The sequence below is a fragment of the Acanthisitta chloris genome, unplaced genomic scaffold, assembly GCF_000695815.1.
Source record: "Acanthisitta chloris isolate BGI_N310 unplaced genomic scaffold, ASM69581v1 scaffold1983, whole genome shotgun sequence".
NCBI classification, from domain to species: Eukaryota; Metazoa; Chordata; class Aves; order Passeriformes; family Acanthisittidae; genus Acanthisitta; species Acanthisitta chloris.
Window position 1 is genome coordinate 18138 of NW_008666390.1, and position 13162 is coordinate 31299.

The 13162-nt window shown below is 44.8% G+C and overlaps 1 protein-coding gene across 1 annotated transcript in view; it reads left to right on the forward strand.

The window, feature by feature from the left end:
- TNFRSF8 (tumor necrosis factor receptor superfamily, member 8) overlaps positions 1–11284 on the forward strand; it is a 14329-nt gene extending 3045 nt beyond the window's left edge. The window contains exons 2-11 of the mRNA XM_009072085.1: positions 3196–3286; positions 4843–4965; positions 5771–5926; positions 6023–6116; positions 6618–6859; positions 7114–7224; positions 7768–7815; positions 8942–8967; positions 9349–9556; positions 11040–11284. Coding sequence (XP_009070333.1) covers positions 3196–3286; positions 4843–4965; positions 5771–5926; positions 6023–6116; positions 6618–6859; positions 7114–7224; positions 7768–7815; positions 8942–8967; positions 9349–9556; positions 11040–11284 — 1344 coding nt within the window. The remainder of the gene's footprint in view (positions 1–3195; positions 3287–4842; positions 4966–5770; positions 5927–6022; positions 6117–6617; positions 6860–7113; positions 7225–7767; positions 7816–8941; positions 8968–9348; positions 9557–11039) is intronic.
- Positions 11285–13162: the final 1878 nt, after the last annotated feature.

Genomic DNA, 13162 nt, shown 5'->3' on the forward strand with positions numbered 1-13162 from the left:
TCTTTGAGTTGCTGCTACAGGTCACATAAGGACTCAGTTACCTCTAGGATTTAGAGGGAAAAAGCTGACCAGAATGGGGAGGTGATGACTGATGTTGAGCATTGATGTGTATGTTTGTTATCACAGAAAGGATCTATACGAATTTTCACACTCATGAAACAGCTCAACTGGTGTAAAACAGCAGCTTAAAGGCATTTTGCAGGTGGCTATGGATTAGAAGTGGTGAGGTCTTCAGAGTGTGGTTTGTCGGGCACAGAAATCCTGTCATGATTTGTCAAAAGTACAGCAGAGCACCTAGGGCTTGGCTCAGGAAAAGGTTTAGGTGGCTACAAAGCTGTGCTAGTTGTTACTCGAGAGCAGCATTTGCTGGGAAGCTGTGGATGAGGTGTGTAATGCAGCTGCAGTGTAGAGCTGCCCTCCTGTGGGAAGGGGAAAAATGGTTCAGTAGTCTCTTTCACATGGGTATTTGCATAATTTGTGTGGTTTGTATGCCTAGTTCATGCAGGAATTCAGCACTGCAATAATTCAGCAATGTAATAATTCAGCACTGCAGGAATTTGTCACTGCAGTAATTCATCACTCCCATTCTGATTATGTCAAATTCATAACCAGAATGTGCATTGCTGTAACCAGGAGCAGAATCTAATCCTAAACTTCTGATTTCAATATTTTAGACAAGGTAACTCTTTAAAAAGCAGCTCTTCCCTCATACTGTTACACAGGATGGCTTAGCTGCAGCCAGGATGCTGTTATTTGTTGAATTTTCTTGATAAAACTAGTCACAGAATCACAGAATTTAGGGGTTCAGTCCCAACTCCCTGCCCTGGGCAGGGACAACTCCTCCCTAGATCAGGTTGCTCAAGGCTCATCCAGCCTGGCCTTGAACACTGCCAGGGTTGGGGCAGCCACAGCCTCCCTGGGCAACCTGGGACAGTGTCTCACCACCCTCACACGGAAAAACGTTTTTCTAATATCTAACCTAAACTTCCCCTCCTTCAGTTTGAACCTATTTCCCCTTGTCCTGTCACTGCAGTTCCTAACACAGAGTCCCTCTCTGGCTCCTTGTAGCCCCTTCAGATATGGAAAAGTTGCTCTGAGGTTTCCACACAACCTTCTCTTCTCCAGGCTGAACAGCCCCAACTCCCTCAGCCTGTCCTCATAGGGGAGATCGTCCAGGCTCTGATCAACTTTGTGGCCTCCTCTGGACTTGCTCCAACAGTTCCATGTCCTTATGCTGAGGACACCAGAACTGTGTGCAGTGTTCCAGGTGGGATCTCATGAGAGCAGAGTAGAGGGGAAGAATCACCTCTCTTGACCTGCTGCCCACACTCCTCCTGATGTAGCCCAGGGTTCGATTTGCTTTCTGGGCTAAGCTCACACTGCAGCTCATGGTGATCTTCTCCTGCAGTCGATTCACTTCTTATCACTGCAGTGACTCATGAATGACCCTTAGTTGGTGACTGGTCGTTTCCTGTCGATCAGTTTGGGCTCAGGCCAAGGAGCTTCTGCTCACAGGTGTGAGGGGATTCCACTTCCTTTTCCTGCAGCCTCGGGTTTCCTCCTCAGAGCAGGAAAACACTGGGTGCACACTAGGAAACGTGGTTTGAGTCAGGCTGAGCGAGCAGAGACATCTGCTCCTGCCTCTGCAGTCAGCTGGGAAAATGCCTGCAGGGAGGTTGTGTCTCAGCTCAGTGCAGAGATGTGTCACATTCTCAGTTCTCTTCCTGCAGCTTGAGGAGACCTAATGGTTTCAATATGTTTCTATTTCTTGTCTTTCGTTAATTCCCTCCTTGCCCGAAAGTTCCTGTTTTCTGGTGGGGCCTATGGCAAGTTAAATATTTCTGTGTTTTGTGTGTATTAAACAGAAGCAGACAGCTGTGAAATGAGTTAGGTAGTGAGATTCTGCACTGCATCCCCAGGCAGCAGTATTACATCAGAGCCCAGTGGGAAATTCAGCTGCAGAAAGTGAGATGTAGAGTTTCTGAAATATTTAACTGCTCTACCAGTATCATGTGGGAAAACCTCTGGGGAATCTGCTGATTGATTCTTCACAAAGAACCACTGATTGTACTTTCTAGCAAATACTGAGAATGAAACTCAGATAACAACACTTTTTAGGGTGTTATTAAGGGAGATGCCAATTCAAAAATCAGATTTTTTCTCATCAAAACACTTGTATCATTGTAATTCCCCAGAGCATTTAGTGACTTGGCCATACAAAAACAAAGACTTATTATATACTTCAGATTACAATTAATAGCTGAGTCTCATTTTCTAAGCTAGTATTAGAACTGTTCTGTGGTGGTTTTTTTTAACCAAGCAAGTATCAGTTATGTAGTGATGAAAGGTTGTTCTGACAACCTTCACTCACAACAGGAGTGAGATGAGTTATTTGAGGAAGGGCTGCAGTGTGTGTGTTTGCAATGTTCTTTTCGAGGCAAAAAAACCCCTCTTGTTCTCACTGTACCATTTGCCCCTAAGTAATAAGTAAAACTATTTATTGTTTTATAATAAACACACCTTTGGGTCGCTAAATTCAAGCATAAACACCAGAAAAAACAGTTTGCTGCAAACAAGGATTAGGTTTGTGGATCACAGCCAACCTGTTTAGATGATGCTGACTATGGCACCACCTCTTGTTCAGTGCACACAGAGCTGGAAACCTGGTGCAGAGGTTAGGGATTATTTTTTCTTTTCCCTTAAAAATCCTTATCTCAAAAGAATATGGGATCATTTCAGTGATTTTTTTAGCCTTTTTTATTTGCTACCTGCCGCAAGACTTCTCGAGGAGATGCAGACAATACTTTCATAGAATCATAGAATCATCATAGAATTTAGGAGTTGGGATGGAGCTTAGAGATGATCCAGCCCCAACCCCCTGCTCTGGGCAGGGACACCTCCCACCAGAGCAGGTTGCTCAAGGCTTTAGCCAACCTGGCTGTGAACACTGCCAGGGTTGGGGCAGCCACAGCCTCCCTGGGCAACCTGTGCCAGTGGCTCACCACCCTCACAGGGAAAAACTTTTTTCTCACGTCCAACCTAGACAGTTGCTAGTTGCTTTGAGGTTACTTGAGCTTTCCAAAAGCTGTAGAATGCTTTTTCCTTGCCATCTGCAACTGCAACAAGTACTGGGATCTGCTCTAGTACAGAACTAGTTGTTTTCTAATTGTGTCTTTTGTCTGTTTCAATTTCTAGACATCATTAACCTCATCTCACTCCTGTGATACGCTCGAGAGCTGGTTCTTTGATGAAACTTCACAGAGATGCTGTTACCAGTGTCCCTCAGGTCAGTATGTTTGTAATTCAGTCACATTCTCTATGAGAGAGTAGTAGGAGCCTGTGTAAGTGCAGAATTGCACTCTGTCCCTGAAGAAAACTGCAGTTTCATGAATCACTGTCTGATGTGGATCCAGATGTGGCTCTGTTTTTCACTGTGCTGCTCCTGTGCAGTCTGCATGCAAACTAGAGAACCTGATGGAATTTTCATGTGTTTTTTTCATCACTTGACTAGACACTGAAGCAGCCAGAAGGAGGCCATTCTAAGAATTCATTTCAGCTTCTCTCAGGGGGTGAAACAGCAGAGTGAAATTAAGCTAAATGAGTTTCTGCTCAGAGACAAAACGTGTAAAATGAAGGTGTGGAAAATCTGACATTATTCTCACAGTCACAACAGCTTAGGCAGTATCTCACAACAGCCTCGTCGGGGGACACAGCGAGCCTTGCTAGAAGTGGGTGTGACTCAGAGGCACATGAGGTCAGCAGCAGGAAACACCTCGGTGAGACATGAGCTCTGGAAATCTCAGAAACTGCCCCTACTGGCCAGAAAACCCCTCAGTGGGTAGGGCATTTTGTGGTACTTCACCACTATCAGCATCTTCTTATAAAAACTTGTCTTTTTATTTTTTTTTTCTGAAAGGAAATTTCTGACATTTCTTTGTGCTCTGATAATACAGTTTAGCACTGGTTTGTCAGAATTTTCATGCAGCTCCATGGGGGCTCCCCTGGGACAGCCTGTGCTGCTGGCCACACCACTAGAGTCCTGCACAACTTATATGCACAAATAAGAGCAAGGGATGGAGAAAATGGTGCCATAGGAGAAGAAAAAGGGGCAAGGATCTGACTTTGAGACAGTCCCAAGCTCTTTTCTCCTTCAGAACCATTCTTTGCCAAGGCTCCATCATGACAGATGCCACAGTGTGGGAAGCAGAGATCTGATTTACATCAGGCCGTGCTGAGCCACCAGTCTCAGTGATTTCATCTCTGCTGATTCTTGGCACTCATTTCTTTGCTACATCCTCATGTCAGTCTCGGATATCTCTTCACGTCCTCCAGGTTGGATTTGATGATCTTGGAGGTCTTTTCCAACCCTGTTGATTCTCTGATTCCTTCACAACAAAAGTTATAAGAATTCATTTTCATTTTAATCTTCCACTACTCCTACAAGCAGTAACCTATTCACATCTGCTGCTCTCTGTGAGGAGAGAGGAGCTTTTCTAAAATTCCATTTCATCAAAGGAAGGAAAGAAGGAAACAAGAAAACCAATTGCCTGGGGACTTTGGAATGGCAGGACAGTATCGCCCTCCCTGCAGACCTGGTGATCTTTTCTGTCAGCAAATGACTTGCCATGTGCCCATTTTGCACAGTGCATTCCAACTGGGATCATGGCCATCACAGGACAGCCGTGAGCCCTTCACATGAATGGGAAAGGCAAAAATGTGCTAGAGAAACCAAATGAGAAAGAGAAGACTGTGGTAGTGTCTCTGAGAGGTACATGAGCATACAAGAACACTTCAGGATGATTCTGAGCAGGTATCCTGTATATTTTGGGGTTTTTTTTCCAGGCTATGTCAAGAAGAAAGCATGTCCTCAGCACCCAGCTGAAGACTGCATGACATGTGGACCTGAGCAGTATGTGAACAACTACCCAAAGCCACACTGTGACGCCTGCGTGTCCTGCACAAAAGGTTTGCTGTCCCCTACACATACCTCAGTTCTATTCTCTGTGTATTTGATGTTGAATTTATTCATATTTTATTCATTTAGAAATTCCAGCAGCAAAGTTATCCATCCTTGGTTACCGATCCAGGAGCAGAATGTTACCTTGTACATCATCAGTGTTATTTCCCATGTGACTTGGAACTACCTACAAATTCTCTCCTCCAGTGCTATCCAAGGCTGGTTTCTGCTTTCTGTCCTGTGTTACCAACCATTGTCTGTAATGCAGGACAGAGACTTCTCCAATTGCTCATAGGATCACAGAATTTTTGGGGTTGGGATGGAGCTTAGAGATCATCCAGCCCCAACCCCCTGCCCTGGGCAGGGACACCTCCCACCAGAGCAGGTTGCTCAAGGCTTTAGCCAACCTGGAATGAACACTGCCAGGGTTGGGGCAGCCACAGCCTCTCTGGGCAACCTGGGACAGTGTCTCACCACCCTCATAGGAAAAAGCCTTTTCCTTATATCTAACCTAAATTTCCCTCTTGCAATTTGTAGCCAACGTACTCACGTACCCAATTTGTACTCATGACTGAAGTTGCCATCACAGGCTGCTCCAGCAGCTTCTTCTGCCTCCTGAGCCTTTGCACTGCTGTTGCTTGGCAGTTTGTAGCCAATGTACTCATGTACCCAATTTTTACTCATGACTGAAGTTGCCATCACAGACTGCTCCAGCAGCTTCTTCTGCCTCTTGAGCCTTTGCACTGCTGTTGCTTGGCTTTGTCCTCCACTTTGCATTTCCTTGGAGGGTGATCCTTTGTTTCTCCCCCACAGTACCAGACCTGGTGGAGAAGGAGCCCTGCTCCTTCAATTCCAGACGTGTGTGTGAGTGCCGACCAGGTCTGTTCTGCCAAACTTCTGTCCGGGACAGCTGCACACGCTGCCAGCAGCACACTGCCTGCAAGCCTGGCTTTGGAGTCAAAGTCAGAGGTAGGAATTCCTACTGTCTGCCTTTCCTGGCCTTGGCCATAGGCCTGGACCTGATGCATTTTAGTTGATCAGTCCTCAGTGGTTATTTTTCTTCAGGCACCTCAAGAAATGATGTCACCTGTGAAGAGTGTCCTTCTGGGACCTTCTCTGACCGAAGCTCCAGCACTGACAGCTGCAAACCCCACACAAAGTGAGTCCATGGAACTTTAACCTGATTGAGAAATTAATTGAAATTCATACAGGATGAAAAGGGACGTATCACTCCTGCTGCAGAGCATACACATTTGTCTTAGAGGTGGGACTTGTCACTTCTGGTGCAGAGCATACACATTTGTCTTAGAGGCAATGGGGTAGCTTTGGGCCCATGTGCAGAGGGTAGGAGACCTCACTTTGTACCTGCTGCACAGCTCTGTACTGGGGGAAGGAGGGAAGGAAGGAAGGAATCTCTCTTGCCTCATTTTTAGTTTACTAAGTACAGTAGAATTATACATCTGTGTCAGTATCAGGTTTGCATCCAGGTCAAGAATTAATGCCACAGGGGTGAGAAGAAGCTTAATCACTTTTACACTGAAAGCAGTAATTGCAGGTGGTGCAAAAGTGGCCAAAGGGATGTTTGGCACATGGAAAATACTTATATCTTGTACCATGGCAGTTTCCTCTAGCACTGATTGCTGTTCTCTTTCCTTCCCAGCTGTGCCAAGTTGAACAAAGTAGCACTAAGCAAAGGAAATGCCACACACGATGAGGTTTGCCTGGACCAGTTGCCCACCTACCTCACCCCAAGCACTTTGTCCATGAGATTCAGCAATGAAACTGATAACTCTGACCTAAGGAGGTTTGAGGAGAGCCTGGTGACCATTGCTGGTGGTGAACCTTTAGGTGCCACAACAACTGAAAACCCCAGTTCAACTCCTGAGGACAAATCTCCACCGGGCACTTTTCCCACCTCAGCCAAGGGGGAGATGACAACAGGAGGTAACAAAGACAAAGCATTTACTCTGTCTAACATGCTTTATGTGGAGATATCTTTGGTAAACACAATTTTTATGTGGGAGCTTCCTGCCAATCCTCTACAACTTGTGAAATGCTGTCCATGGGTCTATGTCCAAACACACAGATCTACTCACAGTTCTCCCTCTGCCTTTTCTTACTCTTTCCTGTGCTCCCTGTCCCTTTCTGTGCTGTAGGTGTGGTGCTCTGGGCAATGGTTCTCTCTGTGGCAGTCCTGCTTGGGGGCATGCTGTTATTATGGAAGTGGAAGGTTTGCAAGAAGCAGATCCTCGTCCTCAAAGGAAAACGTGAGTTCCTGAAGCTCTAACACAGGATGTGCTGTTTGGCCTCCCTGTGTATGCCAAATGGGAACTCAGATATCCCAGTATTTTGTGGAGGGCATTGGGGAAGAGGATGCTCACTGCTGCTTGGTGAAGGCAGGCCAGATAAGGGTTAAGGCAAGATGTTGATGCAGCAAGTTAGAGAACATGAAAGGTGGAAGCAGTTGTGAATTTATGGAGTTTGCAGGCTGCGTGGGGAAAGGGTAACCAGTGGTTTCTTCTCTCAGCACAGACACGAATATTAAATGATACCTCAAGTGTTGTGTGAGTAGTTTTGCTTCTGGAATGGGGTTGGACTTTGAGCATGAGAGGAAGAGTGATTTTTCCTGACACTGACCCCATGGCTTTGCCTAGAGTACATGTGGGGTGTGCCTGCAGAGCCACATTCCCTCTTTGATGGAAAGCAGGATGTGCACTCGTAGGTTTGTTGTAGACCTGTGGGTGTGGTGAAGCTGTTAGAGCCTTCAGGCTCCACATGAGTTTGACTAAAGGAATGATTTCTCTTACCAGCACATCTGCATTCGGTCATGGCACACAAACACGTGCTCGCATCTCCAGGTGAGTAACTGATGGACCAGGAACTGGAATAGCTCTAAAGGATAAGTGGATAGTTTGAATATGGAACTCTGTTTTGTAGAATTTTAATTTAAAATGTGGAACTTTGTCCTGCCAAACATGTGTCTGTGCTGCCGTACAAAGGGCAGTCCTGGATGGGACCAGGTGCCACTAGATGGCACATTGTTCCCACAGTACCTGAGGGCTTGGGGTGCGACAGTGCAGGGAGGGTTCACTGGGCACACCCCCAAGTGATTTCTGCGCAGTCCAATAGGAGACACATGTAACTCAAGTGATTGCTGCGCAGTCCAATAGGAGACACATGTTCAGAAAAAAAGTGGCTGTTAGCCAGAGCAGCCTGTACACATCCCCTGAGTACACACATCTAACTGATCCCCTCTCAGCACTCCCATTTCCACTGGCAGATCTGCTCTGTTGTCTCAGATTCTCCTAATCACCACACATCAGAGCTTTTTAGACTTACTTATTCAGGAATATGATTTAAAACCTCTTGTGTGCAGCTTGATTTTATCAACATGGGATTTTTTTCTCCCTCACTTGCCTTGCACAATAGGAACTGTTATTGTGCAGCATCACAGAGCTGATGCACTGAAGCTGTTGCATGCAGGGTGAAATAAGACAGTAGGTCTCAGCCCATGAAGATTCATGGTGCTACAGGAGGATGCTGTGCACTCCCTCCTCACCACTCTTCTGTCCTCAGTGTTCCATCCTTGCATAAAATCCCATCCCCTCGATATTCATCTGACCATGAGATGAACTCATCCAACTTGTTAATCCAGTAGAAAGTTATTGACACCTTTTTTTTAAAAATTATTAATAAGTCTGTTGTGCTTGTCTAGAGTTTCACCAGTTCATCATTCCATTAGCTGAGTACCAATTGTGGTGTGGGGAGAGTGACACAAAGGGCTTTGGGGAGAGCAGGACCTCACAGACATGGCAGCAACATGTTGCTGGTTCACCTCAGCTGTGTCATTTGAGTGTGCCCTGGGTGTTACAGAAACCACAGTGCAGGTGGGGTGGGCAGTGCTTTAGTGGTTCAGAGTAAATATTGACATTCTTGGGATGGTGTGCAATTTCTTCTGATGGTTTTTTCCTCTTTCCATTGCAGGTTCTGATATAGTGACCAAATGTACAGTAAGTGTGAAGTGTATTCCAAACAGATCAATGTAAATATTCCAGATTCCAAACCAATAATGTTATTTTTAAATGTCCTGTTGGAGTGCCTTTTGGTTTGGACTTTTCTCTGCAATGTATGACCATCGAGGTGTACTAGGACATCAGAACTCTGTGAATTTAGCTTAGAAACACTATTTTTAAATATGGTCCTTAGGTGATGCAGGAACATAGTTCAATGAAACTTAAGTTCCTATACCTGTTAGGCTCTTTGGAATTTTTCCCTTGCTGTGAAGTACATTCTGTTATCCTGACTGCCATGGAAGGATTCAGTAGACCTATTGGAATCCTCACAGTGTTGTTTTACATTCACCTCACCTGCTCTCCTGTTTGTATTGGCAGAAGGTCATACTGACCACTGAGGAGGAGCCAGAAGAGAAGGAGTTAATTGACAGGACCCTCCCTTTGGAAACCAACAACAACTTGGTCTCCAGCACAGAAAAAGCCTACAGTCCTCAAAGGAGTGTGACTGACCTGGCACAGAGCACTGGGAATGCCCCAGATTGTCCTGTTGATTCTCGAGTCAGAGACCACACAAACAACCGAATTGGTGAGTCTTGTTTTCCCTTTCCTCTTCCCTTCCCCTTTTCTCTTTTCAATTTTTCAACCATGGGCACAGAATGTCATTCTGAGATGATCAGTGCAGCGATGAAATGTAGTAGGACATCAAAAATCTGTGAGTTTAGCTTAGAAGCACTATTTTAAAATATGGTCTTTAGGTGATGCAGGGATCTAGTTCAAGGAAACTTAAGTTCCTATACCTGTTAGGCTCTTTGGAATTTTTCCCTTGCTGTGACTGTGGTGCTGTGGAGTTCATCACTACCCTGCAAAGTGTCCAAATCTCCTAGCAAAGATTGAGGCTGAATCTCCAGAGCCTTTGACACACAAATATCTATTCATTCACTTCATTCGCCTTCATATTCTCACGTTTGCCTTAGTCACTTTGGAACCTGTCAGAGAATTCCTTTATTCCTCCTTTTCATTCCAGAAGATGTAAATTAGCAGAAGAAATCTGAAATCCAAGACAAGTCAGCTGGAAAAGGATGCTGTAATGCTGAATGAGAATTGTACTTCACATGACTCAAGTTATCATTTTCTTCTCTTGCTTTCACAGCAATAGCTTGAGATGTGTCTCCCATGTGTTCCCATAAAGTCATTGATCGTGGCAAAGGGTGGGAGATAAAGTCAGGGAAGGAAACTCACTCACAGGGGGAGAATTGTTACCTGAGACACAGCCTACATGAGACATTCTGGCAAGGTTTCCAAACCAAATTTTGAGCTTATTTACCCCACAGTGGCTGATCTGCAGCATCCCTCAGAATTAAGTGTAGTGCTCCAAGCCCTTACAAAGACCTCATTTACCTTCTTGTGAAGGAGAAGGGACAACAAGCTGGACACAAGGTTCAAGTCTATCCCTGAAAATGTTGTAGTTGCTTCCCAGCTGGAAAGAAACTAATTTCTTTGCTGGTCCTAAGACCCCAGAGTGTCTGCACAGTGCTAATCCTTGCCCTATGGCTGATTTTAATGCAGGTGGTCTTGCTTCTCAAACAGCAGGAGCATAAACCTTGGATTCTCCATGTCTATCCTCCCCAGATCCCAACTAATTGCTTCTTCTAGCAGACTCTTGTGAATATTTACTGCCTCTTCTGATTTGTCTTTCTCTGGTAGTCCTAGCTCTAGCTCAGTGGCTTCATTCACCAATTTGATCTGCAATGCCCAGAGTCCCATTGACAGTGGCTGAAAACCAGACAGTGTAGTATAAAACATCCAGGCCTTTGTTGCCTTCTTTATCACTTGGTATGTCCAGCACTCTGATTTCAAAATGAAAAGCCCCTTATAAATCACCAATAAAACAGACAACTTAGAGTGTGTGAATTCCAAAAGCTTTATGGGCTGAGCAGTGAAGGGTTTGATCTGCAGGTCTCTGATTTTAAAACCTGAATAGCAAAGAAAAGAGTTGCATGAACAGGAAGCACCTCTGGGGCCAGCAGGGACTGTTCACTGCTCTCAGCTCTGCTGTTTTCCTTCCCCAGAGAAGCTGTACATCATGAAGGCTGACACGGTGATCGTGGGCTCTGTTTCTGAAGTGCCTAGTGGCAAGAACTGCACTGCTAGAGGATGTGAAAGTAACACTGAAGCCCAGGAAGACACAGAAGAGGAACTGGCAATGCACTACCCAGAGCAGGAAACGGAGTCTTTTCCAGGAAATGATGTCATGGTTCCTGTGGAAGAAGAGGGAAAGGAGTTTCATCACCCCACCACTGCCACTGAGAAGTGACAACCCACGGGGACGATGTGTGAAGCTGCAGAAACACCCAGCGTGACACTAATCCACAACAAGGGATGTAAACACATAGTGCCTTAGGTTATTGGGAAACTCCTGGAAAACACTGAAACACATTCAGACAGGGAGAGCTAGAACCTATTTCATCTAACAAATGAGAGGATCATCCAAACCATCAGCCTTCATGGCTGACATCAAATATTTCTTTCTCTCAGTATCGTGATTGAAACAGATTTGAATCGAAGCTGCATAATTTAGAGAACATCTGGATGTCAGCACAAGTTTCACAGCTTGTTCTCTCTGCATGAAGGAATGGGTTGAAATCTATGTCTGATTACTTCTATTAGCCATGAAAATTCTGGCCAAGATTCCAAGTGAAGTTCGAGACTCAGCCATGTCTCAGATGTTTCTATTCCAGTACTGCCAATTTGGTCATGTATTTGCTGCAACATCTGATATTTTCTTAAGGCCTCAACTCTTGGCTGAAAGTGATGACAATTTCAGCTTCCCTTGGCACAAACAGAACTCTCAAGTTTGTGGACTTCATGTTTCTTGAGGAAATAGGATCAAAAGGTGCCACACAGGCTCAGGAAACAGAAGGCAAAACTAATTGAAGTTCATTGTTCTTGAGGCCATTTCGAGGTTTTGAAGACTGATTGATGGTTTTTTGACTACTTCAGATCATCAGTAAGTGTACAAAACAGCCTCTTCTGCTGGAAGCCAAACAGGCTGAACGTTTGGCTATTGGATGAACAGTGGCTTTAGCCCAGTGTGGAGTCTGTGAAAAGGGAAATGAAGAAAAGAAACTATTTTTCTACAGAAAGAAAGGACTGAAAAAGAGGCACAGCAGATATTTCCTACAACATTGTTAATGTCTCCTTGATGCTTTAGAATTACCCATAATCATCAGGGTGACACTGATTTGCATATCCTTTAAAAACAAATCTGTTTTGTGGTCAGCTTGGCTTGTGTTATGCTATTTTTTAACCTTTGATGCTGCTTGTTCAGTAACTGTAAACGTAATAGTGCTGACTGTAGTTTTGCACAGGACAATGGAAAATGAGCGAGATGACAAAGTGTGTCTTGATAGTCAAAAAAAAGGAACCACAAAACCCATTACTTGCTTTGTAGCTGTGTTCTGGTCAGAGCACTGCAAGAACAGCTGTGCAGCTGCAGCCACTTCTGTCTCGGAACACACAGAAGGAACAGCAGGGCACAAAAACACCTCCTGGGAGTATGAGCCAAACATCTTATCTGACAGTCACAGCAAGGGATGTCAGTTGGGGAGAGCACATCAGCCTGGTTCCTATCTGCTCTTTGCACTCCTCCCAGTTCAGCAGCAGCAGCTGTAACTGGATGAAGGTTGTCAAAGAGTTTGTCACAGCCTTTACTCTTCATCCATATTGCCATTAGATTTTCCTCTCTCTTTGCAATCTCCCGGTACAATCTGCCTCCATAAACACCTGTGGCAACAGATTACAGGTACCATACACTGTGTAAAGAAGAACTTCTGACACCTCTAAACTGGTCTCTATTTCAGTGACTGCCACTGGTTCTTGTCTTAAAGAATTCAGTCAGTTGCCTTATTTTATTTTTTTTTGCAACTGAGTTGCTTTTGTGATTCTTGACTCTCTTCCTCAGCCTCCAGGCTGAGTTCCCACCTCATCATATTTCTCATGTAAGTTCAATGCTCCACTGCCTTGGCCACTTTAATTGACCTGTTCCACATCTCCTCTCACTTCACTACATATTGCATCTTAGAGAACACCAATTTATGAATCCACAAACTGAGTAACCACCTTCACCTGGCTGTGATTATTCAGGGATGTTCTGCAACAAGAGTAATTGTATATTTCAGCTCTGTATATAAAT